We start from the raw sequence: 27,343 nt of genomic DNA, 5'->3' as shown, positions 1-27,343 counted from the left end.
CAGCAGACAGAATGACGGATCACGAACAGTCCTGAGCACAGAAAGTCTGTTTAATATTGTCTTGATGGTCTGAAACGATCATGCAAATTAAGTATTTAAGCTGACTTTATATACAAGGAATGTTCAGCTCAAACAATGCAAGTTAGATTGCACCTGCACGCACCTGCTCGCACCTGCTGAGGTCTCTCAGGCTCTACAGGTTTTGCATATGGAAACCCACGTAAGAGGAGATCCGGAGACGCAGCCTGGTCATTGTCAGGCTGCCGGAGAACCACGGGGTATCTAGAATACGAGTCCCAGGGCCCTGCCCATCGAATGGCATGCCTTCCTTTGACAAATGAGAATTTTGCCAATGGATTCGTGCCCAGGTGACACACTCTTCAAAGTGTGTAGCTGAGCCCTCAGTGTGCCTGTGCCATTCTGCAACACCTGCATCGAGGAAACCACACCTCTTGTGACAAGTGATTTAACACCAGCAGGAAACTGGCCCTGCACCAGTTCTGGCTCAGTCCCACACACGAGGGAAAGCACACATCCTCACTTTCGGCTCCAGTCCCTCCTTTCCCCTTCCCGACACAGGTCTAAGCACTGGTTCTTAGCAATTCCTATTTTTAGGTCAGCTTCCCCAGTAGAAACCACAAGATGTCTTAGGATAAAAAGAACTGAATCTCGTAGAAGAAACTAGCTGGGCATCAACTGAATCTTTCTTTGAGTTAAAGGGTAGGAAACCTGTGGCTGAAAGGCACAGAGAAGCACTCCTCCACCCTCATAATGTCCACCAAACTGAGGAAGGAAAATTCACCTGTGAAACAGGATGTTTTACAACTTAATACATGTAAAATTATTTTTTAATTCTTCAGGTACAGAACTCAGAAATGAGCTCTGCTTAGAGCTCATTGCCAAGGATAAGAGGAAGGCATGCTGTTTGATCCATGCATTAAACTTAGGATTCCTTAATAGTTATTAAAAGAATAAACGGAATAAATGTGTTTGTTTTCAATTCACCTGAAATTCACGGAGCTGGGTTGCTGAATCGTCCCTGTTGTGGCCTCTCTCATTTGATGCAGTTGCCACAGCTAACCATGTGTTAGAAATACGCCCCCTTCAGCTCACCTCTGACCCCTTGCAGCTCCTCCACGCCGCTTGTGCTGAATGTTCAGACCAGTCTACTTGCCCAGCTAGTGAAGGGAAGATAAGAGATCATCCCCAGGGGTTTCCAGGCTCAGAGTTACATGTGAAACTACTTCACAAAGAGCAGGTATTGTCGTTATTATTATTATCACTATTACGATCACTTATTTTGGCAATTAGCATGTGCTTTTTATGTGCACACCTCCCACGTGTATTTCCTATTTCCTCAGTATGATCAGAAGCTATTTCACTGGTGACATCAAAGGCTCAGAGCTCCCAGTCCTTCTGTCTCTTGCGCAATATTCTCTAAGCAGCAGGTGCTCGAGGAGGAACTGATCATTTTCTGGAGGTCAGTTCTATCAGGAGTGGGGCTTGCCTGCATTCAAATCTAGAGCTCCTTTCCTTCCTCCCATCTATATTCTCACTTGCAAGTAAAAACACTTTTCTCTTGTTCGGAAGAAATTCTTTTTCCGTCTACACCCAGCCCTAGTGATGAAAGGAAATATTAATAGTTGACTTCTAAGAAAAAAATAAAAGCAAACACGAATACTTGTTGACTGGAAGACTGGGAGCCTCGTCCTGGATGCACCGGGGGCCTGAATCTCAACGGCTTATCTAATGCTGATTTGTTCAGCCCTTGATGACTTAAATATTTCTTACTTTGATTGTTTAATTAAATTCAGGTATGGTTCAGAGGACAGCAAGAGCCCCATGTCGTTAAAATAATGAGTTTTTTTGAAGTTTTAACTCTAGCAGCCTATTTACAATTATGACTTAACTGAAAGCTTTGTAAAGTGTAGGTGCAATTTTCTAGGCACTGAAAAAGTCAATCATTACCTATAATGATGAAGGGATCAGTAATAAGATATAAGCTTCACTTTCAGGTCATCAGTTCACACAGAGCCAAAGTCTGCAGGGCCTCTGTGAGAGCCCATTAAGGGCGGGCACACGTGTACAAACACACACACACACACACACACATACACACACAGATGTTTTGAACAGGTCGGGATGACATGAGTGGCCTCAGTCCAATTTCTAACAGGGGATGGAGAAATCAACTTTGCAAAGACCATATCACACACATTGCCTTCTGCAAGTTTTGTAATTTGCAAATAAAATGAGGATGAAGGTGAAAATAGAAAAAGCTGTGGGCTTCCCTGGTGGCGCAGTGGTTGAGAGTCCGCCTGCCGATGCAGGGGACACAGGTTCGTGCCCCGGTCCGGGAGGATCCCACGTGCCGCGGAGCAGCTGGGCCCGTGAGCCGTGGCCACTGAGCCTGCGCGTCCGGAGCCTCTGCTCCGTAACGGGAGAGGCCACAGCAGTGAGAGGCCCGCGTACCGCAAAAAAAAAAAAAAAAAAAAAGAAAAGCTGTAATTCCTGGCAGTGCAATTTCTAGGAGAAGCTTCAAGTACAGTTTCAGTCCAGCAGGAAAACACTTGTGTTATCACTGCTGATGCTCATGTAAATCAGGCGATTGCAGGAAATCAGCAAGTGGGCCCTATTGAGAAAAACTTCTTTTTTAAATAGATGGTGCCTCAAAGTGAGGCAGCCTATAGGTTATTAGACTAAGAAATCTTATTTAAGAATAATTAGCTACTATAAGTAATGGATAGAAGTGTTTCCTTCTACAGGAATAAAGGTAAGTTTCCCACTTAAAAAGATACTCCTAATGACATGCCACCCATTGCTGGGAGCTGCCTGTCCTGCATCGGTGTGGATCCATCTGTGCCAAAGCCCCGGGTTCCCCACTCCCCCTGATGCTGCCCCATTTCACAACTGACAATGGGGGGAACGTGGGGACGTGGGAAGCAAACCAGCTCCCGCCAGGCGCCATCTCTTGTCTTCCCTGTATGCCCCCAACTCTGCACACCAGTCAAAACCCATCTCTACAAACTATGAAAGTGATATAAGAACGCAAACTTGAGAATAGGAAGTTACCAATGGGCGGGCTTGTTACCATCTTCAGTCGTGTGGAGTCCTCCCGTAGGAGTTAACCGTGAAATGAGATGAGCCCACAGGACCAAGTTCAAAAGCCAGGACAAAGGAGCAGACACAGAAGAGTCTGTAGTCTGTGACTCTACGCACATGTGTGAGCAGGAAGGGAAGAAGGGAGCGAGGAAAGTGCAAACATGTGTGTTGCCACAGCTTTAGAATGTGTGCGACGAGACACTCAAATAAAACAGAAGTGCCTACGTGAGCATTTCCTACTGGCGTTCTCACTGAAAATGTGTGAATTCCCCTCATAGGCTTGAGCGACTGCACCAGCGTCTCTAGACAATCTTCCAGTCCAGAGAGGACCCCAGGCTCCAACCTCCCACGGAGACGCACTTACTTGTGTCCAGACTCGTGGGCGATGGTGAAAGCCAGTCCAAGACCTGTATCTTCATTAATCGTACAGCTGCGATATTTACTACACATTCCACTTATGGGTGCAAATCCTACAGGACATAAAGATCAAAAGAACATATGGGAGCAATATTGTAGTAAAATAAAGAAAGAGGGTGTGTCACACGTGTGTATTTACCTCTGTCCTTCAGAGAAATTTGGTTCTCATCTTTGTCAGGCGAAATATGAAACAGGAAACCCTTGGACAATCATATAAAGGGCCCTGAATTATGTGGGAGAAGGGGGTCTGTTTTCCCTTCGTGGAAAACAATCCATGCTTCTCTGTAATGTTCAAGTTACAGGTTATAACGGCGGCGAAGTTGAAGAGGGAATTCCCTGCAGATGGAGAATTTCATCCTTTTTCTATAAACAACTGTGTTCTCAAAAGCCCGAGAGAAAGTGCTGCAGAGGGTGGGTGTCAGGTGGTCCCCAAGGCCACGCCACGGTGGAGGACTTTCGAGGAGGTTGCACAGGACTCATCACCTGTCATGCTCCCGGGTGTAATTTAATAGGGATCGAAGGATACGGAGTAAAATCAGCAGAAGGGACACGCATCAACTTCTTCCCCTGGGGAGAAGCCCGGGGAAACCAGGCAGGAGCTTCCAGGGCTTCCTCCCGCTGTGGAGTCGCACAAACGGACTTAATTCCTCCAACAAGGGGAACAATCCCACCAGGGTACTCATCAGAGACTCAGAGCCCTGGCCTGTGGTTGGGGGCTGGTCACATAGCACCCCTGCCTGGAGTGGGCCAAAACTCCAGGCCCCCAGAATGAAAGCAAGTCTCCCATGTAAACCGCATTATTTGTACAATTTAGGCCCAGTGAGCCTATCGTGTGCAGGGTGGGAACCTCCTGAATTCTAAGTCCTCAGAGGCAGCCCAGGGCCCACCTTGCACTCAGGGCTTTCTGGGAACAAGTAGTCAGGACTAACCTCTATTGAACCAAGTCTTATCTGAATGTTTTTGTAATAAAGACCCTTCTTCCCTAAGATCTTGGGAAGAAATGGAGAGTTAGGAAAAAAAAAGTCCAGGAGAGCCCTGGTCAGTAGCACACTGTGCTTTACACTATTTGGAAAAGTGTAAAAACCTTTTATCATATTATAAAATACCACCAAGATACACCCAGCCCAATAAACATGTTGAAAATGGCTAAGATTGAGATATTCATAGAGAAATGGAAAAATGAGGAATCCCATACTGTTGTAGTATCTCTACAGATATTCATAAATGTATTATTATCTTTTCATAGAATGAGACACCCTTGAATCTGTTGACCCTATTCTCACCACTGGAAGAAGAAATGGAAGAAATTATTTCTTAAATTAGAAGAGATAGAAGCTCTTGAATCTGCGAGAGGCCTTTTCTTGTGAAAGAACTGATTTTGGCGAATAAATGCATACTCTTCAGTCTGGCCACCGTTTATACAGGGAAGGGAGTTTATTCCTTACAGCTCCACCCAGCAGCAGCTACAGCTTACAGATTCGGAATGAGGGCAAAAATACTCCACATCCCAGGCCGTTGAAGGCGCACAGCACACACGTGTTTCTCAAAACCCTGGCAGAAGGTCTTACCCAGAGTATCACAGGGCTCATTCTTCCAGGAGCATATGTCCAGGCCGGTTAGTAAGATGGCATGGTCATGGCGAGTCCCATCTTTCCCCATCAATCCAGATTGCCACTGGCAGAAGCTGCTCAAGGTGCGGTCCGCATGATGGCTTATCACCAGCCCTGGCTACGCAGGAGACAGACCAGGAGCCCGAGATAACAGGAAGAAAACACGTTGTCAAGCAGTTGTTACTGGCCCTGTCATCACAGAAAACTAGCACTAACTTGGATTCAGTGACACAGGTGGATCTGGATGGCACAGAAACGAATTTACCCATTTTATGTGTTAAAATCCAAAGGAGGGTGTCATATATAAACCCTGTACAGACTCAGTGTAGACACTCATGTTTAGTTCTCTAGTTCTGTACCAAAACAGTTGGGATGTATTTGCTGACTCTGAACATATTTCAATGACCCAAGAAAGATGACTTCTGTGCAGGAAGTGTTCGCATTCAAAGTCTTTATAAAACACCGCAGAATTATATAAGGCAACAGAATCGTTTATGTGAGACTTTGCACATACACAAAAACACACCCAGATGGTGTTGTGTTTATTTCATAACCAAGTTGGGAAAGTAAGATTTCAAATTTGCAACTCTTCTCAGAGTTATTATTACGGTGTTAAATTAAGTCACTTTCCTACAGAGGCACCATGTTTATGAGAAGAGGAAGCTCAACTGACAAAGCTTTATTTCTAGCAAATAGGCTGGAACTAGAAGGAAACTATACAGATGACATTTAACCTTATCCATATATACCGAGTTCTAATAGATCAGCAGTGAAAGATCAGAGTGAAGGCTACCCGAAGTCTTGGTAAATGAAGAACTTGGGGGGTGGGTGGCAAGAACATCTCCCAGAGCTGGCAGGCAGATGAGTTCCTTAAAGCTTATTTATAGTTATGCTATATTTTCCTAAGGATGGTCAGAGAAAAGCAGGTTAAATACCTCAATTTCAGGACAACAACTTGTTTAAAGCTTTCATGACGAGAGTGTTGCTTTGAAATTGCGTCTCTCAGTCACTGACTATGTTTTCTCCTTAAATGTTTATTGTGTCTTTCCAGAGAGTCAAATGCACCCAAGCTAAAAGCTGTACATCAACCCTGGGGCATGCCTTACATTCTTCAGCGGGTGATTTCCAGGAAAACTGCATTAATTAAAGTTAACACAGGTGTACGATCAAATGATAACCTCGCTTATTCTTTGCAGCTTGGATGAGTTCCAAGGTGAAACGTTTTAATACAAAGAATAATTAACCTGTCACCTGAGAAGCCCTGCTAGTTCAGCACCCCCTCTGCAGACACACTCACACAACAGACAATGGAGTTGTATCGTGCTGACTCTTCAGGCTAGAAGCAGGTCAGCCCGTGCATGCCCCATCCTGCAGGGAAAGAGGGCAGCACCCCAGAACCTGAAAATCTGAAGGCAACTTAGATTTCATAAATGATCTCAGATTTCATCTAGAAATCATTTGTTTCATAAACAAGACCACTGTGGCTAACAGGAGACTCTGTGAAGATGTCGGCGAGGGTGAAATTGGGCGCAGGGTGCCTGACTAGGACCCAGGGTTTACTCCCCCAGGTCCAATCAATGACCAGCTTGGGGCAAAAATACAAGTGAGAGCCCTTTATGGCTAAGACGTCCCCCTTACTTCTGCCACGGAATATTCACACGAGTCCTTATTGCTAACGGAGGGGTACCTCTGTGTGTTCACACAGGGTTCTGAAATGAAGGCAACAGACAGTCTTATCCCCACTGCTCCCAAGATCCAGCGTCATCTGGAGGTTTGTGTGCAACGAGAGGAATGGGTCTGACATCCTAGAATCTCTACAAAAATCAAGTCCTGAGACCGAAGGTGGTGAAGGTCAGTCTCAGCAGTTGGGAGGCTACAGAGCGCAATGACGCGCTGCCATACAGCACGGTGTCACCTCTGGGCTACAGGCTATTGTTAGTCTTCTAGCGCAAGACCAAAGGGCTCACTCCATCTCCATCCTCAAAGCTCACGGCGGCTGAGGACAAGTTTCGCACCTTGCGTTATCCTAGTGTATTTCCAACAGGGTATGCACAAAAATCACACACACACACACACACACACATAAAACCAAATGAGCATGGCAGGAACTGACAAGAAACTCATTGCGTTAGACACAAAATATTAGCATATTTTTGTCCCCATGGGAAAGAGAAGTAAAGAATCCATAGAACAATTATATTTAGGAAAACAAAGCATTATTTTGCATTTATTTTTCGGGGGGAAAAAAGCTACTGGTTTCAAAGAATACCTGTTCTTCTTCCAGAAGAATCAGACCTACAATGGCAATGTTGATGTTTCCTCCTATTGTTCCATCTTTGAATAAAGCAGACACCTGAAAAGGACAGGTAATCCACATCAGTCCCTATACATGGCACCCTTTTCCCCCAGCCCTTAGCCTGGAGTCCACAGCTGAAGGCCAATCCCGTGTTCTCGAGGGACATAGCAAGGTTAAGTTTCTTACATTGCTAGACACACAGGTATGGGAATATCTAACAGCCAATTACACCAATCGTTGGATCCTTACTGTTGGTGCCTGGAAGTAAAATAATGAAGTCTGTGGAGGCAGGTTCCACCTCTTATCAAACACCTCTTTTCAGGCCTCCTAGTCGGTAAGTGTCCTCCTTAGACATAAGGAGGTTTCTTTTTGTTTCTTTTAAATTATTTTTTAACTCATAGTGATGATACACAGGTGAGCCCTCCTGAAGCTGTCCTTGCAAAACATTCCAGAAGCATAAGAGAAGTTCTTGGGAAAAGACCAAGAGGATACAAGAAAGAGAAGGAAAACTATGTGGAGAGAAGGTGATCAGGGAAGGAGGATGTGACCATCGTTAGGGATGAAGGTCACATGTATATAAATGAGTGATCCGAGTGGCATATGAGCCAGGACAAGTCGACAGTCACGGGAAGCAGCAAGGAGGTAATTTGGCACCGAGGTGTAGAAATGCTGGAAAAGCTCTGCAGAACAGAGGCAATGCTTGGACACATCAGAGACCTGCAGTGGGGGCTGTCACAGACCTGCAGTCTGTGTCACCTCCTCCCTCAGTTCCCTGGGAGATCATAAACCGTGAGGGTCTGGCCACCAACAACGAGGACGGTAATAGCAACCACACCACCTCATGGGAAGTTGAAATACATTTAGGGGCACTCTGTTTATAGAGGTGGGACATAAAACATTTTTCAAACACTGTCATCACAACTATGTTAAAATACACTTTGATAGCCCCATGCTTTGTCTTCTGTTATGCAGGTCTCACTTGGGTGGAATAGGGCTTAGACACCTTGCTCCGCTCTTCATTCAGGACTAAAGCTGCCACAGTCATATCTTCTCTGCTGCAACCTTCTAAAGGGAGTACTCTTCCTTGTTCTTGTCGATAGAAAAATGCGTGTTCAGTATTTGAACACCCCTATCCCTAAAAAGATGGGGACTTCTATACAGCCATCTAAAATCTCACATATAATGCGGATGGGCAGATTTACTGCACTCAGATGACTCCACCTCCTCTTACAGATTTCTGATAAATGAAGACATCAGTAAACTTGAAATATGTTACTGGCTTACAGAGAAAGTCAAATTATTCATCCTCTGAATTTTACTCTCTGAAGGATTGAAAAAGGATCTTCTGATTGGCACGTAGTAAAAGTGAAGGAGTTATCACAGATAAAATATTTCTTGTGTGTAAGACATAAATCCACAAATAAAAGTAGGATGCAAAACACACACACACACACACACACACACACACACACACACACACACACACACACCCCATTAGGTGGAATTACACACATGACTTCAACAAGAAGGGCGTTCCTACCATGTTGAGTACTGTCAGTACATAGGTGGTGATGTTTTCATGGCCGTGGTTTTGCATCATCTTCTTGTCAACCACCACCAATGTCTCCACGTTCAGTTCTTCGTTCCTGTGGGACTTCAGAAGGGATCGCTTGTGCCTTACGCACGACTTATACTCATCAGGCAAGATGAAAAGGTCTTCCTTGGGAGGCTTGGGCATGTCTACAGGGGGGCGTTCAGAGAGGAAATGAATGTAAAGTTGTCACACAAAACCAGTGGTAGAACTCGTGCTAAAAAAACCCGGATTTTAACAATGAATGTTCATAAAACAAATCATAAAACCCTTAAAACTGTGATGCAAAACATGTGTTAAGGTGGAACACTACATTGAAGTAAAGTGTGCATAGCCTACATGTCATGGAATTCATTGTTATATTTGACTTTTGTATAAATGTGTCCTGAGTTAAAGCATAAAGATCACTTTGGCTCTGCACTCTTAGCATCTAAAAGCATGATGTTCAAAGACTATGAACATAAAGGTCTGTTCAATAGGCCTCTGCGAAGGAGTTATTGACAAAACAATGAAACTAAGAATTACAAAAAGGAGTGCTGCCTTATACTGTGTTCTTATTTGAAGACTTTTAATGACCTAATAGTTTTTAAAGTTGTTTCCCACGTCTAGACACACAACTGGTTTGTCTGTAGTATTTCCAATGGGTTATAAACTGCTCACTTCACTGCAGAGCTGAATTTCCTAGAAAGTATTGCAAATATTTATCTAATTTAATGAAAAGACAAAATATACTCGGTCCTCTTGGAGTAAGCCATATAAAAATAATTTGGGCATTAATAATCAGTAAATTAACACTATGTTAAAAATCACTAGGTTTAGTGGATGCCTCAGAAAGTGTGGTTAGAATGGTTTCAGGTGAAAGCAGCCTTCAAAATATCCACATATTTAGGTGGCACTAATTCAAAAGCTATGCCAATTCTATTCATGGAACACGCTGCTGTTCAGTTTGACTGATTCCCATGTCCGTTGCATTTCATCTCTCTCTGCTAAAATACTTCCAAACCTAAATGAACCTTTCGGAGGATAACTGTTACACTGGCTAAAGGTTAATAAGCAGTCGTCATGCGCCGTTTACATTGATGCAATTGACACAGATGTGATCCCCACCCTAAGAGATGTCTATGTATAACTCATTCACTCTCTGCATCAGCCATGGGTAGCAGTGAGGCCACGAAGGCATGGGGAATGAACGTAACTTTCTCACAATCCCTCCCTAGAAAGTGTTGGAAATGGATTTCAGATCTGGTCGTGTGGTCCTGGGGCCCTTAGTCTTAATTCCCATAGGCACAGGGTGCAAATGGCCATAGCATAGGAGCACAGCAGCCTCCCAGGCCCCCAGTATTGGAACAGAAGCACCGGGGGGTGACCTTACTAGCCAAGGCTCTGACAAGTCCCTCAAAACAAGTCACTCCCCCCTCAATATGGTACTGCAGCATTTTCCCAAACGCGTGAGTCCCAGCTCAAAACCCACCCATGAAGGCTGCAGCTAGAAGTAGCGAGCTAACTCATGAGTCTGCGGTTCAGAATCACTATTGATTTTAAGCAAATCAATCTGTTTTTTGTCTGCCCGTTTCCACAGAGAGATGCCTAAACACACAGAGAAATCTCTCATTCTCTGAACTCTCGGCAAGAATCTTTGTAGTGTGAAGCCCCCTGAGACAGAAGACCAGGATTCCTCCAGGGAAGCCCCAAGCCTCGTGGACAACCTGAAACTGTCCTGCACAAGTAACTGAGTCCTGAGAATTAAATGCTCATCCTGGAGGTGCTGTGTGTCAGTTCTGCTAGATAGGGCCCCCAGTCACTCGGGAACTGCCACGTGCCCAGCAGGAGGGGACAGAAACTGTGTCAAGTCAAACAGCACCAGATCGACCACCGAGGTCGCCCACCAGCAAGTGGCGTTTTGTGGCACTTTTTCTTCTAGTTTTATTATGAAAACAGTGGCTACTTCTTTCCATTTTCCAAACACAGACCCTGTTGTACGGTTTAGCATCTTTTTCAGATAACTGCCTCGCACGACCCAACCCCCTCTGCTGAGATTCTGAAGCGTCTGCGGAAGCAAATGCACCTACAGATGTGCACGCACTTATGTCCCGATGGCCGCGCAGCCTGTCAGCCTCCCGTTCCCTCCCCTGTGCTCCGCATTGTGCTTCCCGCTGTGTCCCCTAAGGCCGAGCTCACTCGTCGTAATCTGGCTTGAGTTTCTCAAGTCCATTTGAATGTCGCCTGAGAGTTAGTTACAGGACGAAATGAGTTCAGATGACGCACAGGTGCTGACCGGTCAACGGTACTTGTCCTTTTATCGAAGATGCCAAGTGATTCTGGGCCATCCTCTCTTCTCCGCAGTATTTACGGAGACCCTGCACATGCCCACCTCTATCTGAGGGCGCTGGGTCTAGCAGCCAACGAAACCGAGCCGCAGGGAAGGATGGGCTTTCCAGAGGCTCCTTGGGGAAGGTTTGCTAAATAAAGCAATGCTTGAGGGGAAAGCCGAAGGAAGTGAGGAAAAGTCCAGAAAACACTGAACTCCCGTTCCTGAGTCTGTTAGACGTTCCTACATAAAATGTAAATATCACATCTATTCTTAAATATTCGTGACACAAACAAAAAGAACTTCGATAAAGCCTTGGTGATAAATTGCAGATACATTTTGTCATGCATACTCTGTCTTCTGACGTGGTGAGTGAAGCATATAAACCTGCATAGGGACAAAGCACCTCAGCAGGAAAAGCATGTGAGCTTTAATAAATCTAGACCTCAAAAGTACAGCATTACCAGGCAGACATGCCACGGTTCTTTTGAAGACGTCTGGTGGATTCTGCATTTCTGAGCACCTTGTCATTTAATCTGCCCGGGGAACAGCTCTTTAAAAACAAAACAAAACAAACAAAACAAAACCCAAACAAACAAACAAAGGAAACCATCTACCATTATCTTTCCATCTACCAGGGAGAGATGTTTTAAACTGAACGTACAGCTGACGGGTTTGCTTTGGAACCATCGCTTAAGTTTAGCAAAGGTAGTCAACACATTTCGCCTCTAGGGCAGACTACTTTGAGGAAAATTAAAAATACTCCGTCGGCTTACAGAAATGTCCAAACCGTTAAATACTAAAAAGAATCGCCCTTACATACATTTCTTGCGTCTTCCGCAGAAATGCAGATTCTGTGGGTGCCTGAGGCGGAAGCTGCCGCGCGGGGCTTGATCTTTGTGGTGGAAGAGGTGGCGGTTTTCCAGCCGCCGATTTCTCTCCATCATCGCGACCTGGTGGGACCCCGGAACCCGAGGCGCGGTGGATCTTTTGTACAGGATGTGGGAGGGAGGCCCCCGCCCCGCAGAGTCCTTGGCAAGGCCCCCTGCCAGGTGCGAAGGGAGGGGCTTCAAGAAGTAGTCCGCTTCCTGGGTTCTTATCATGCCTGCCTGCAAAATAGAGAGGGGGAAAGAAATGCGCATCACTGTTTTATCTGCTCACAAACGTGCTGTTCCCGCCACTGAGAGCACACGTTGAAAGGGGTCGCACAGGGGGCTGAGAATTAGGGACGGGACAGCCTCACTCTTGAGCCCTTTCCCCACCCGCACCCTTGCAGAGACACTGGTGTGGAGGTGTCCTGACTCGACTCCAGGAGCAAAGAGAGCGCACAACATACTAAGGTCAGGTCCTTTAAAGCAAAAAATGGAGGAGAAAGCACAAAACCCTAGGTATTAATATGGGTGGACGTGGTGAGGGGAGTTCCCAAATAAAGACATAAAATTATAATCCTAATATAGAAAGCAGCAAAACTCTACTCAGACTTCAGTACAATGTGACACTTTCTATAAAAGTGTAACTTGACAAAATAGAAAGCACAAGGAATTTCTTAGGGAATCAGGGAGGTCTTTCTAAGCAAAGTATTTGGGAAATAGGAAAGAACTGATTATAAAAACATGAAACATGTCTGTACACCATAACAGACAATGAAAGCACAAACAATGACAAAAATATCTTAAAGGAGAGAAAACTGAGAGACTTGCCTTTTAGAGTGACAAGTATTTTTTTTTTCAAACTTGATAATTGTTAGGTAGGAGAAATGGGAACAAACAGTCAGCGACACTGGGAAAGGGGGGACTGGGGCCAGACCTGCCACATCTATCAACATTGAAAACGTATAATTCAATTCTAGGGTTTTACCCTTTTGGAATCTTGCCAAATACTTCTTGTAGGCACTTCCCTAATATTGATAAGTATTTGTGAATGTATAACTGAATCATTGGTTGTAATAGCATAAAAAATACAAACAAAATGAAAAAATAATTAAGACAAAAAATAATTTAAATGTTTATCAACTAATTCAAGGTAATCTTTAAAAGTACATTTATATATTTGGCAACAACATAATGATTTTAAAAGACCAGCGAGGGCTCCCCTGGTGGCGCAGTGGTTGAGAATCCGCCTGCTGATGCAGGGGACGCGGGTTCGTGCCCCGGTCCGGGAGGATCCCACGTGCCGCGGAGCGGCTGGGCCCGTGAGCCGTGGCCGCTGCGCCTGCGCGTCCGGAGCCTGTGCTCCGCAATGGGAGAGGCCACAACAGTGAGAGGTCCACGTACCGAAAAAAAATAAAAATAAAAAAAAAAAATAAATAAAAGACCAGCTAATTATGTCCTGATAATAATCTTAACTAAACTTGTGTGTGTGTGTGTGTGTGTGTGTGTGTGTGTGTGTGAGCTCCTAAGACTATGGCCAACGTTTTCTATATTACACCTTATTTATCACTCACAGCAATTCTGTGAGGTAGGTATCATTATGCTCCTCCTTTTATGGATGAGGAAATAGAGAATCAGGCTGATAAAACAACATTTTCAAGGTCACCTGGGAAACAAAGTATAAGGATTGGAACAAAATCAGAATAAATTAAAAAACTGTAAGTTTAAGGCTTATACTGTAGGGGTCCCAGAAGTTGTTATTTTATTTTAACGTGTATAATAAAGTATAAAGTGGGATTCCAAATGTGTTCATTTTTAAAAGTGTGCATCTACACTTAAAGAATTTTGCTAGAAGGACTGATGAGAAATTGTTGATGCTGGTTATGTTCAGGGAGAGAAGATCAAGGAAGAGGGGTGCGAGAGGGGGATTCCACTTCCATTTTTACATCCTTAGGCACTACTAAAGTTTTAAAACTCTGTGTGCATCCTTTCTTTAAAAAAATGTCAATGGCATTGCTGGATCATGGGATTACAGATTAATTTTTAAAAACCTTCTACATGTTTTAAAATACCTTTATGATTTTACAATACAAAGAATTAGTCCTACAGAACTATCCAGCTATCATTTAGAACTCTCCAGTACAGTATTTATAGGTGTGCTGATTTTTCCAAGTTATTTTGATAATTTAGGACACTCATTAGACCCTTATTGGGTATTCAAAGACACTGATGATTGGTTGCCTGTTCTACGAGCGCCTCTGATTCAGGAGCCTGAGTCTGATTCTCATCTGGGGGTGCTTAATGCCCACCCCTGTGCACAAAATAAAGGTCTGCGGTGGACTGAGGTGTCCTGCATGGGTCTGAATATTTGTACAGTGTAGGACGACAGACATGGAGAAGCACTTCTGAGATCTTGGGAAAGGGCCAAATACACCTCTCAGGGACAGGAGGGTTGGGGGTGGAGATAGAAAAGAGAGGGGCGACCAGGCTTATCGTACATTCAGAGATTAAGCATTGGCCATGGTGTTCCTGCTGGTGGGAAAGAGGTAAGAGAAGGCAAACTTGGTAAACTATCAATGAAGCCATCAGCCCCATGGGGTGTAGACCTCCCGGGGCCCAAATGCCAGCTAGCAGTGGAAAGGTGAAATACTTGGGATGTGTGCTCTGGATTGAGGTGGAGGAGGAGGAGGAGGTGGGGGGCTCTCACTGGTGAACCCCATGGATGCCCTGGGAATCTTTTAGGCCTAGAACTCTACCAACTAAACTAGGATAGACAATATTTTAAAGTCTTCAGTTCTATCAAGGAAGAGCCTAGTATGGAATTAAATAATAGCTAAAGCCGGTTGGGTTTCATCCTTCTGGGCATTAAACTAACTCAGGAGTCGCATGAGCAGTCATGGATACGTTCAACCTTGGGTGGTAACTCTCCCCAGAGAGGTTTTGCACACTACTTAAGGTAACTAGTTGACATGTTAAACTGAAAAAAAAAAAAATAGTAATTTTTGGCTTTTAAAAATATCTTTTCTGACATGCAAACAATCCCTTGCTTTTCAAATCACCCTGAAAAGATGATAAGCTCCTGTGGGTTCTCTAGAGTAGCTGATGTTCAGCATCTCTGGTGTGAAACTGGATGGACTCGCAGAGGACAGACTGATGAGTCAGACGCCCAGCATTGATTATACACTTTTAACATGATCTTTGTGACTTCGGATGATTTACTCATCTCCTCTCTGCTGTTTCGTCCTCTCGGGAGTGGATACAAAGGCAGCTACTTGCCACGAGATTGTAAGATTTAACAATAATATATGTTTAAACTACATGGCCTCCAAAATACATGGCCTAAGCAAAAAGATTTGCTGCATTAATGAAACAAAGAGTGTAAAATATCCTACTTCACCCTGACGATCTCTGATTCCCTTCTGTAATGCAAGGTGTTTCTGGGGGACTTTTCACTCTACAGTACGAGATCCCTCTGAAGCCGTGTGTGGGTATATACCAACACCATCACCCCAAACACATCTTTGCTTCTGGCCTGCTGCCTCAGGCTTTCTGGCTTCCTCCCCTAAAACATTTGTGTTCTATGACAGTTGTTCCAGGTTCAAAACCACCTCCTGCTTTCCCCTGGGTTAAAGGCTACATCCTGGGTGGCCCAGAGGACCAGATCCGCAGGCAAGAGAGAACTGCCTCTGGAGGACTTCTGAATTTTCACAAATAAAGTAGTCAAGTGTTTATGCTTGTTTCATTTATAATTTAGTCTGAGCTACGGTATTCTGTATTTAAATAATCCCCTATTTCATTAACTACATAGAATGAAATAATGGATAAGACTGATATTTTGATATTCCTCTATAATCAATACATACTGAAAAATACAAGAAAAAAGTTACTCCTTTTTTCTTGCTGCATTAATCTTGCAATAAATCTTGCTGCATTATTAGTTTGCAAGCAATTTAAATGATTAGGTAAATTGTGGAAGATTAATGTTTTCTTCTTATCAATGTTTTTCTTTACTGAATCGTGAATATTTACTTAGTAGCTCATAAAATGTCTGGTGCACACCTGCCCACAGTAACCACTGGGAGGTAAGCTGGGTGGATTATTAACCAGGCTTCAGAAAAGGCCAGGGTCTCCCAGGCATTGCAGGGGAGGTCTCCAGACACCTGCATCTCTCATTGCCAGTTCTGTAAATCATTTGACAGTGGGAAACTCAACACTTGTACTGCATTTATAAAGAGAGGAAGAGTGGGTGCCCTGTCAGTGATGAGAAAGTGCTGTTTCTCAGACTCACAGATACAGAGAACAAAGCAGTATTTACCAGTGGGGAGAGGAAAGGGGGGAGGAGCAATCAAGGGGTAGGGGATTAAGAGGTACAAACTATGATGTTAGGTATAAAATAAGCTACAAGGATATACTGTACAGCATGGGGAACATAGCCAATATTCTATAACTATAAATGAAGTATAACTTTTAAAAATTGTGAATCACTATATCGTACACTTGTAACATATAATATTGTACGGCAACTATACTTCAATAAAAAAATAAAAGAAAACAAAAAGAAAAAAAATGCTGGTTCTGAACAATGTAAGAAAGTGTTGAAGCTTGAAGGTAGGATGTTTTCTGTATTATATTTGTTGCTATTCACACTTAAATGCTGATAGATCTTTATTAATGTATATCTGTTTAGAAAGGCTATCTATAAAAGTTGCATGAATCAAAAAATAAAATGTAGATTAGGAAGAGATGAGCCTGGTTGGGCAGTGTATCAGATTCCTTCCTGCTGCGTAAGGGATTCCTCACTGAACTGGTTGCAAGCTTGTCTCACGTGACACCACGAGTGTCAATCAATACTGTGAAAAAGTGATCCAGCTCATTAGAAGAAACAGGCATTTCAATTCTTAATTCATTTCATTTTTACTGTACTTCTTTGTCATTTCTTCAAAAGTGTGATTTGTGTTGGGAATATTCTACTCATTCTAGTCTCCTTAGTGATGTTTCTAAAACACAAGACAGATGCAACTTTTATAGAACTTTTATAGTTACTTTGTCTTGGGCACCATCTATGTGGCAGGTAATATGCTAGGTGTTTTGCTCTATTTATTATTCTTATTCTAATAACAACCATATGAAGTGAGAATTAATATTCCCATTTAAAGGAATGGGACATTAAATGCATACATTTGCCCAACATTGTAGAGCTAGGAAGTGGGGTAGCTAAGATTAAAATTCAGAATTACTCAGATTTACACACTGTTGTCAGCACACCATGTTCTTTCTCTACCACCGTGTACACCTGGAGAATAAATGCAATGCTGGTGGGGGCTGAGAGTGAACTTGAACTAGTTGTAAATGTATATTGAAAACTCTTGGGCGAAAAAAGTGTAAAAAAGAAAAGAAGAAGTAGAACTGATATTCTAAAGAAGCACAGAAAATACAACAATATAAAATGTTAAATTCAAACGACAAAAGGAAGAAAAAGAGTAGAAGGCAAAAACAGGAATAATGAACAAGGGCAACAAATAAAAAACAGCAACACATATAGTAGATGTTAATTCAATTACATCAACTTTGAATGTCAGTGGTCCAATGCACCAATTAAAAGAGATTGTCATAGATCAGAAAACATGACCCAGCTATATACTGTCTACAAGAAACCCACTTTAAATATAAAGACACAGATAAATTAAAAGTAAATGGGTTCAAAACTATACCACAAAAAAACACTAATCAAAAGAAAGCAAAAGTAGCTATATTAATTTCAGATAGAGCAGACGTCAAAGTAAGGAAAGTTATCGGGGATTGAGGGTCATTAAATAACGACCAAAGGAGTCAGTGCTCTAAGAAGACACAACAATTCTTAACATGTATGTACCTAACAACAGAGTGCCAGACTACATGAAGTGAAGTCTGAGAGAACTGAAAGGAGAAACAGATGAATCTACTATCGTAGCTGGAGACTTCATCACTCTTCTCTCAGAAATGGACAGATTCAGCAGGCAGAAAATCATTAAGGACATGGTTGACCTCAACGACGCCATCAGTCAACTGGATATAATTGACACCTGTAGATTACTTCATCCAACAGTAGCGGAATATACTTTTTTCTCAAGCTTGCTTAGGACATTCATCCAGATAGACCACATTCTGGGCCATAAAACACACCTTAACAAGTTTAAAAGAATAGAAATTATACAATGTCTGCTCTCAGACTACAACAGAGTTACATTAGAAATCAATAACAAACAGGATAACTGGAAAATCCCCAAATAAGTAGAGATTAGACCACACACTTCTGAAAAACATATGGGACAAAAAGAAATGCAAGAGAAATTTTAAGATATTTTGGACTAAATTAAAATGAAAACACAACTTATCAAAATTTGTAGGATGCAATGAAATGCTAAGATGGTAATTTATAATACTGAATGCAGATATTAGAAAAGAAGAAAGATCTAAAATCAATAATCTAAGTTTCCAACATAGGAAACTAGAAAAAGAAGGTTGAATTAAGTGTAATGTAAGCAGAAGAAAAGAAATAATAAGAATTAGAGCATAAATCAATAAAATAGAAAACAGGAAATCAACAGAGGAAAAACAAAGAAACCAAAAGCTGGTTCTTTAAAAATGGTGAGATGTACTCATGCTGCACTTAGAGAAATTTTAAAAAATAAAGAAAACCAACCAACCAAGTATTAACCCAAAAGGTTTTTAAAAATTCAATGAATGACCACCTAGAAACCAGAAAGGACTTATTAAAAAATAAATTCAGAATAAATGAATCGGTAAATAGTAAAAGAATGTGCTTATTAAGCTGAAAATGTCTAATAAAGCCAAGATCTGGTTTTTGGATTGAAACGGGAATACCTCTTCAAAGAACAATGAATGTGAAAAAAGTCAAGAACATAATAACCTAATGGGACATGGCAGTTATTTATAAAGGGAGATCAAATTTCTCTCGGAGCTTAAATATCATTGCAGTGTGTATTCTTATTTTTCATTAGTAAATTTTTTCTTTGAGCTTTCAATGTTATGACATCTTTCAGGTCAATCTATGATAAGGATTTAAATCTCTGTTAGAGGAAAACTTCTAGATGTGTGCTGTTCAAAATGGTGGCCACTAATTTTAATTAACACTGAAGAAAACTAAAAATTCAGTCCTCCAACTGCTCACTAGTCACACATGGGGATTCAAGTTTAAATTAGTATCAAATAAAGTTAAAAATTTAGTCTTGACATTGCTCAATAGCCACACATGAGTAGTTGCTCCCGTCCTGGACAGAACGGATATTTCTATGATGGCACAAAGTTTTATGGAAGAACAGTGCTCTAGAACAACTGGAAATTAACAAATCTTTGGGAGCTTACCTCTCAAGACTAGTTTGCTAAATTCACGGCCGTGGTATTTGTCCATAATAAATTGTATATATCACATAAGAACATTCCTATAAATCACATCCACTAGCGTGTTGATAAAACTGCGCCAGCTAAATAATCGGAACATGTTGTCCTAGACCGATTGCTTAGTAAGACTGCCTTTGGTTGACACACAAATATCTGAACTAAGAACAGCTCGAACTTAAGTTCTCAGATCCTGTATCTCTCTTCACATTCCCAAGACACAAAGAGAAATGTTTAAGCAAACAGTCATCCAGTCAAGGCATTGAATATATTGCTGCTACCTAATATAATCAGAACACCATGGATTAAACACTCTAATATTCAATAGATTCATTTACAGAGTTGTGTAACATTTAGACTCGAATTTGATCCCATAGTGGAGGAAATTCACGGTTCCTCTCATCCAGGGAATATGTAGCATGTCCACTCATGCACTCATGCATTCAGTGAATATTCATTAATTGCCTTTTATGGGCTGGCTGCTCTTCTTGTCATTCCAGATACAACAATGGACAAAACAGACAACACAGCTTCCCTTGTGAAGCTTAAATTCCATCGTGGAGTTGGGGGATGGGGGACAGGTAGGAAACAATTGATGTAATAAAATGTAAATCATAAAAAGTTAAAATTCAATGTGTCAGTTCTTCTCAACTTGATCTATAGCTTCAATGCAATCCCAATCAAAATTCTAGCAAATTATTTTGTGAATATCAACAAACTGGTTATAAAGTTTATAGGGAGAGGCAAATGCCCCAGAATAGCCAACTCGATATTGAGAGAGAAGAACAAAGTCTTAGGACTGACACTACCAAACTTCCTGACTCGCTAGAAATCTGCAGTAACCAAGACATGTGGTTCTGGAGAACGAATAGACAAAGAGAATAGACAGTCCAGAAATAGATACAGACATAAATACAGTCAACTGATCTTTGGCAAAGGAGCGAAGGCGAGACAACGGAGCAAAGATCGTCTCTCCAACAAATGGTGCTGGAACAACTGGACGTCCACATGTGAAAAGATGAAATCTAGACACAGACATTATACCCTTCACATAAATTTAACTCAAAATGGATCACAGAACTAAATGTAAAGTGCAAAACTATAAACTCCTAGAAGATAACACAGGAGAAACTCTAGATGACCTTGTGTTTGGCAATGACTTTTTGGATTCAATACCAGAAGGATCCATGAAAGAAAGAATTGATAAGCTGGACTTCACTGAAACTTAAAATGTCTGCTCTGTGAAAGACACCGTCAAGAGAAAGAGAACACAAGCCACAGACTGGGAAAAAAAAAAATTTGCAAAAGACACACCTGATAAAGGACCGTTATCCCAAATGCACAAAGAACTCTTAAAACGCAGCAATAAGAAAACAACTCAGTTAAAAAACAAGCCAAAGGCATTAACAGTCTCTCACCAAAGAAGATATACTGATGGCAAATAAGCATATGAAAAGATGTTCCACATCATATGTCATCATATGTTAAAACAATGAGATGCCACTATAAATGTAGTAGAAGTACCAGACCACCAATATGAAGTACTGGTGAGGATGTGGAGCGACAGGAATTTTCACTCATCGCTAGTGGGAATCCAGAATGGTGCAGCCACTTTGGAAAACATTTTGGAGGTTTATTATAAAACTAAGCAAACTTTCACTATAAGATCCAGCAATTGCACTCTTTGGTATTTATCCAAAAGAGTTCAAAACTTTACATCCACATCAAAACCTGCACAAGGATGTTTACAGCAGCTTCATAGTTGCTAAAACTTGGACGCAACCATGATGTCCTTCTGCGGTGAATCCGGGCAACGGAATATACTGCTCGGCACGAAATGAGCTACCAAGCCATGAAAAGACAGGGAGGAAGCTTACAGGCATATTAGTAAGTAAAAGATGCCAATCTGAAGAGGCTACATGTGTACGATGCGAACGATGTGACATTCTGGAAAAGGCAAAACTATGGAGACAAGAAACAGGAAAAACAAAACAAAACAGTGGTTACCGGGGGTTAGGGGGGCAGAAGGTGTGAAGAGGCAGAGCACAGAGGACTTTTAAGGTGGTGAAGCTATTTTATACGGTATTATAATGATGAATACATGTCATTATACATTTGTTCAAAATCATAGTGTGTACAACACCAAGAGTGAACCCTAACTACGGTCTTTGGGTGATTATGACGTATCAGTGTCGGTCCATCAGTCATAACATATGTGCCGTCTGGTGGCGGAAGGCTGTGCGTGTGGGGGGGGGGCAGGGGGTAGATGGGAAACTTCTGCACCCAGTTCTGCTGTGTTTTGCTAAAAATGCCCTAAAAATAAATTATATTAAAAAAACAACTCAGAATGCAGAACGCCAGGAGTGCAGGAAAGGGGGTTTCAGTTTTAGATGGGGTAACCAGTTAGGCCTCACTGAGAAGGCGGCATTTCAGTCAAGCCCTACATGGATGAGCATCTGGCTGTGCGGATTGCAGAGGGAAGGCTGTGGACCAGGCGGAGAGCACAGCCAAGGCAGCGGCCCCGTGGCCCCGCACGGCATCAGCTCACGTTCTCTGCAAAATAGCCGCTTGTGAGAGATTCACCAACTAATAATATTAACACTAATTCAGCAGGGCCTTGCTTGCATTGGACAAACGCTCTGGGAAATCTCTTGCAGCCCATCTGGTAGAGGGGACACGTGAAGCTTCTGGGCTCATCCTTGCATCCCGCCTCCACCTTCTCCCCCAGAGGGCTATGCTTACTGCCTGCCTCTTCCACTCTTGCCCTCCTTCTAATGTTTTCTCTACTTTCTTGGAGGAAAAAAGAAGCATAAATCAGATCACTAACTACTTACAACCCTGCAATTGCACCCCTTGATTTGAAAACACAATTCCTGGAGCCTTACCCTCTGACCTGCATCAATTTCCTTCCGGGCTGTGCTGCTGCCGCCGCCCCCCGGGGGGCTCAGGACGCCTCTGCTGCACCAGCTACCCCGCAGCCTTGGGAACACCCAGGCTCCCTTCTGTCTCTCTTGGCGCCCACTAGTCCTGCTTCCTGTGCACACCTCCCCCAGCCCTCCACCGGCCTGGCTCCTCCTTACCTTTCCGCTGGGAGTGACAGGGTGAGGTGTGGGGACTTGCTTGCCGTTGCGTTGCTCTTAAGGGCAGAGCAGGTGTTAAAGCCAGCCTTGTGACACGTGCTGCAGCGATGCAAAGGCCGGTGGGGGCTCCTGAGGCCAAAGCTCTGGTTCAAGTCCTGACTCTGCCTCTCTTCAGAGGGTGTGTGCGTGCGCGCGCATGCGCGCGCGCATGCACATGCGCATGTGTCCTGAGACCTAGCTTCTATCTTTGTAAATAGAGGAAAAATCTACCACTATTTCCCAGGTCACCTGGTGCAGATGAAATATATACATTTCAAAGGTGGCCAAAAAAAAAAAAAAAAGATATTTTAATGATGTCAATCAAGATCGCAGTAGATATTTTGGAGATTGAGGGCTGCACATGGAAAGCTGCAGAGAGAGGAAGTGAAGTGTGTGCAGGTTGGGAAACCACGACCGAGAGGCCAACGGCAGCTCGGGAGGGTCACGGCAGAGCTGGACAGCCATGGCTGCGTGGCCAGGGCAGAGAAGTCGGCCAGCGTCGCGAGGCAGGGCGGGCACACGTGTTTCTCACCAGAGGCCATGGGTCCCCGGGGTGTTGTCCCTTGCATCTACTAGCCGTTCCTGAAGTCATCCAAGTTTTTCCGCACACACTCAATCCATCCCAGTGGGCGATCCAGGCATCCCCCCCCCCCGCCCCGGCGTCGGCAAGCTGCTGGCTCTAGGTGAATTCTGCTACGAGCTCATCAAGTTGACACTTAGCTCTTGAATCAGCTGGTTTTGCTATTTGATTGTGCCGCTGGGGATATGTCTCCTCCCCACTGGCCCTGGACCAGGCGAAGCACAGGGAGAGGCACGAGCTTTTCATCTGCGGGTTCCCTGCTGCAGATACACGATAGGAACCTCACGGACTTTCCCTGAGGAGGGACTGGCAGGTTGAGGGTATTGTTTATGGAGTCTGCAGGTCCAGCCATGACTCTCAAAACTTTCTGTCCACCAAAACCCATGCTCTCCTCCCCCATCCTGAAGTGCTCAGTCAGCAGGTCTATGGGGGGTGCGTTGTGACAACGTGCATGTTTAATAAGATTCACAGACCTGACACGGAGACACACCCCGCGTCTGTGTCTCCAAGGCCCTGGGCTCAGCTGGCATCTTTCACTTTCCAGCCCTGCACTCAGGGAGAGGGGCAGGCAAGATCCCCGTGGGGTTATACGGTTTTGTCAGATGTCTACCGTTTATTGAATGGCTTGCTAAGACACAATTCAACTTTGGGTGAGGTTTGTTATAACTAAGTTTCCTTGTTTTCAAGCAAGTGGACATCAGACACCAGTATCAATATGGCCTCATCACGGCTTTTGTAACGTGGGGTCTGGGGAATGGTCATTTGTACCAACATTGTGTGTTTGACACAACTTCTGCTACACGTGTAACCTTCCAGGCAGTTCCTTTAAACATCCATCCCTATGGATACCAAATTTGACCATTCACAGATTCCAACCTTAGTTACATAGATGACTGCATATACTCTCATACACCTGTCAGAATCCCGAGCGGGTTATAGAAATTACGACTAATCCTGTTTCCAGACTGTCAGCTCAAATTGCATGATCATTATAATATGGCAGTGTATATTCAAAATGGTCTATTTTAGAATGCTTTCTTTTTTAAAAAAAATTTTCTTGATTTCTTCTTTAGTCTTAAAAGTTAGTCATTACAAATAGAAATACATTTCAATTTTAAAGTATTCAAATTTAGTAAAAACATTTCAACTGTGAAATAGAATTTGCTCTTAACCAAACTAATATATTACACCTTGTGGTTTGTACTCTGTTTCACTGTTTTAAATTTTAAATACAAATAGAAACTTTAAGTGGTCACATAAGAATGATAGAATTGAACAATTATGTGCTACATATTCCTACGTTAAACAGTAGATGGGAAATAAATAATAATAGCACCATGATTTGTAAAAACAAAACAGAATGCCTTCTTAATAAGCTGTTATCAAGCACATATTAGGCAAATACCACCTCTTTTTTTGTTTGGTAGAAATAGAGCATTGAAAACACTATGGCAAAATTAGTCCATACGAAACTAGGGGTCTTCCAAATAACATCCTCTCAAGGAGACAGCTCACTACAGAAAACAGGCAGATCCATCACTTCCGGAGGGACAAAAAAACCAAAACAAGACAAACAACAAGTAAGGAAAAGAAACCAGGCCAAGGTTGATTCCTTCCTGTGATTCACAGCCGGTTTCTCTAAACCACTGTATGGCAGGTTACCTTTGCCAACCAGTGAGAAAAGGATTCAATTCCCATGATGGCTCAGAGAAAGCAAGTCCAAATTAGCTTGGGATCAGCTCCATCCTCCTCTCCTATGGCCATGAAAGTAGCCCAGCAACGCAGACTAAGCCTGCGGTCCTGAGAGTGACAGACAGCTATTCTAGATCATACAAATACACTGTTCTGCACTAACTGGACATTACTGATGATTTAGCCTCCTCCACGACTTACCATTTCAATTCTCTCAACCTCCAGAGAGCCCCCCACATAGATGACGGTCACCTACATTATCTCTCCCATAATTGTTTGTGTTCAATAAATATTTGTTGACTGTGATTCAAATCCTTCCAGAGTCCCTTCTGTAAGAACCCAGCAGAGGGGTATCATGGCTCAGCTGGACTTTCACCAATCTGGGAGTTTTTTGTACATTTTTAATTAATTTTTTTGATATTTTTTTATTTTATTGTAAAATAATACACAAATATAGAAAAGAAAACCCACACAAATTATACATTTATATATAATGAGTTATAAGGTAAAGCAACTATCACTCAGGCAAAGAAATAGAACTTTTCCATACATCTCACAAGCCCCTGTGGGCCCAGTTTCAATCTGAACCCCCAGTGACCCCATAGAAGTAACCACTATTACTATTTTTACAGTAACTAGTTTTTAAAATTTCTTGTACTTTGAATATTCAAGTGTGCATGCCTATACATCATAATTTAGTCTTGTTTATTGAGAAAAACTGGTGTTTTTTAAATTTAGTTTTTATTGGAGTATAGTTAATTTACAATGTTGTGTTAGTTTCAGGTGTACAACAAAGTGAATCAGTTATACATATACATATATCCACTCTTTTTCAGATTCTTTTTAAAAAAATTTTATTTATTTATCTCTGGCTGCATTGGGTCTTTGTTGCTTCGCATGGGTTTCTCACTGTGGTGGCCTCTCCTGCCACGGAGCACGGGCTCTAGGCGCACGGGCCTCAGTAGCTGTGGCACGCTGGCTTCAGTAGTTCCGCAGCATGTGGGATCCTCCCAGACCAGGGACCGAACCCGTGTCCCCTGCATTGGCAGGCGGACTCTCAACCACTGCCCCACCAGGGAAGCCCATTTATCAGATTCTTTTCCCATATAGGTCATTACAGAGTATTGAGTAGAGTTCCCTGTGCTATGTAGTAGGTCCTTGTTGGTTATCTATTTTATATATAGTAGTATGTGTCTGGTTTTTGTACATTATTTTTAGAATGGGTGTATCCTTAAAGAGTTTGTCAGATAGATAATGGAGGGTGGGGAACATTCCGCTGCCTTAAAGGATGTATCGGCCAGTGACTCCATGGAATCTGCTGACTTGTTGACTTCTGGCATTTTCACATAAGTCATGCACAGGAAACAATGACTGCTGAAGACTGAGGCCCGGCCCCAAGTAACCAGCTCTCCTACAGGTCAGCACACTGAAACCCTTGGGCGTGGTCCCCAAGGCAGCCCTCAAAATCCACATGTCAAGCTCTGCAGTAGTGTAAGATATTGCGCAAATAGCATGATTAAATATTATGATAGAAATATAGGGAAGAGCGTGAAACACAGAAGACGATCAATACACCAGAACTCCACGACTCTGGTCAGATCATGGACTTGGTGTTTATAGGGCAATTCTTGGACCTGTGAAGTTATTCATGCTCCGGTTACCTCCCAACCCCCTAAAAAATATAATCCAGAAGGTTAAAAAGTTTCTGGAAGAACAGTTTTTTGAAATCAGTATATATGAGTATGTATGTGTGTATTTCATTGACAAGGATGATTCCTGACAAATTACGTATTTTTTGTTCTTCACACAATAAATGAAAAAAGAGAATGCCAGGGACCCGTTCTCTCAGTTATTTCCAGGTGAGACATTCACTTCTCTCAATCAGCCTGTTATGGCTACGATCACAACACACCCTCCGGTTGCCCTTTCGCCAATTCTCTACATGCATTTGTAGCTCAACCACACTGAAAGAAATAATGCTGTTAGAAACCCTGCTGTCACATCCTTAAGAAAGGCACAGGGCCCAATAGTTGTCAATTAGGCTGAATGACAGGGACCAGCCACTATCTATGACTAGAAATCTCTGTAGCCTTCCTTGATTAGTTTTGGATTAAAAAATGCTATAAACAGATGTTCTCTGTCTGTCTTTATGGTCTTCCATCACTAAATCTTATAGTCACGTGAGCTGGTAACCACTAGAGCCATAAAGGACGCAGAGGCCCCCCGGAGTTCTCTGGAGCTATCATGCCACCTGAGCGAGGTTCTGCAGGAGCGATCAGCTGTCCCCCGTGCAGGCAACAAAGTGATTAAAGGCACAGGTATTGTACATCTAAGTTCTTCCCGTGCTGCCCAATCAGTCAA

General features: G+C 42.8%; 1 protein-coding gene across 1 annotated transcript in view; it reads right to left on the bottom strand.

The window, feature by feature from the left end:
- ADAMTS16 (ADAM metallopeptidase with thrombospondin type 1 motif 16) overlaps positions 1–27,343 on the bottom strand; it is a 158,300-nt gene that overhangs the window by 106,530 nt on the left and 24,427 nt on the right. Inside the window, exons 4-8 of the mRNA XM_067033287.1 lie at positions 12,148–12,433; positions 8,966–9,165; positions 7,399–7,482; positions 5,088–5,247; positions 3,467–3,572 (exon numbers count right to left, since the gene is read on the bottom strand). Of these exons, the coding sequence (XP_066889388.1) occupies positions 3,467–3,572; positions 5,088–5,247; positions 7,399–7,482; positions 8,966–9,165; positions 12,148–12,433 (836 nt within the window). The remainder of the gene's footprint in view (positions 1–3,466; positions 3,573–5,087; positions 5,248–7,398; positions 7,483–8,965; positions 9,166–12,147; positions 12,434–27,343) is intronic.

Source organism: Kogia breviceps, chromosome 4 (assembly GCF_026419965.1).
Source record: "Kogia breviceps isolate mKogBre1 chromosome 4, mKogBre1 haplotype 1, whole genome shotgun sequence".
NCBI lineage: Eukaryota > Metazoa > Chordata > Mammalia > Artiodactyla > Physeteridae > Kogia > Kogia breviceps.
Note: the sequence above shows the minus strand (reverse complement) of the source record. Positions and strands in the feature narration are given on the sequence as shown.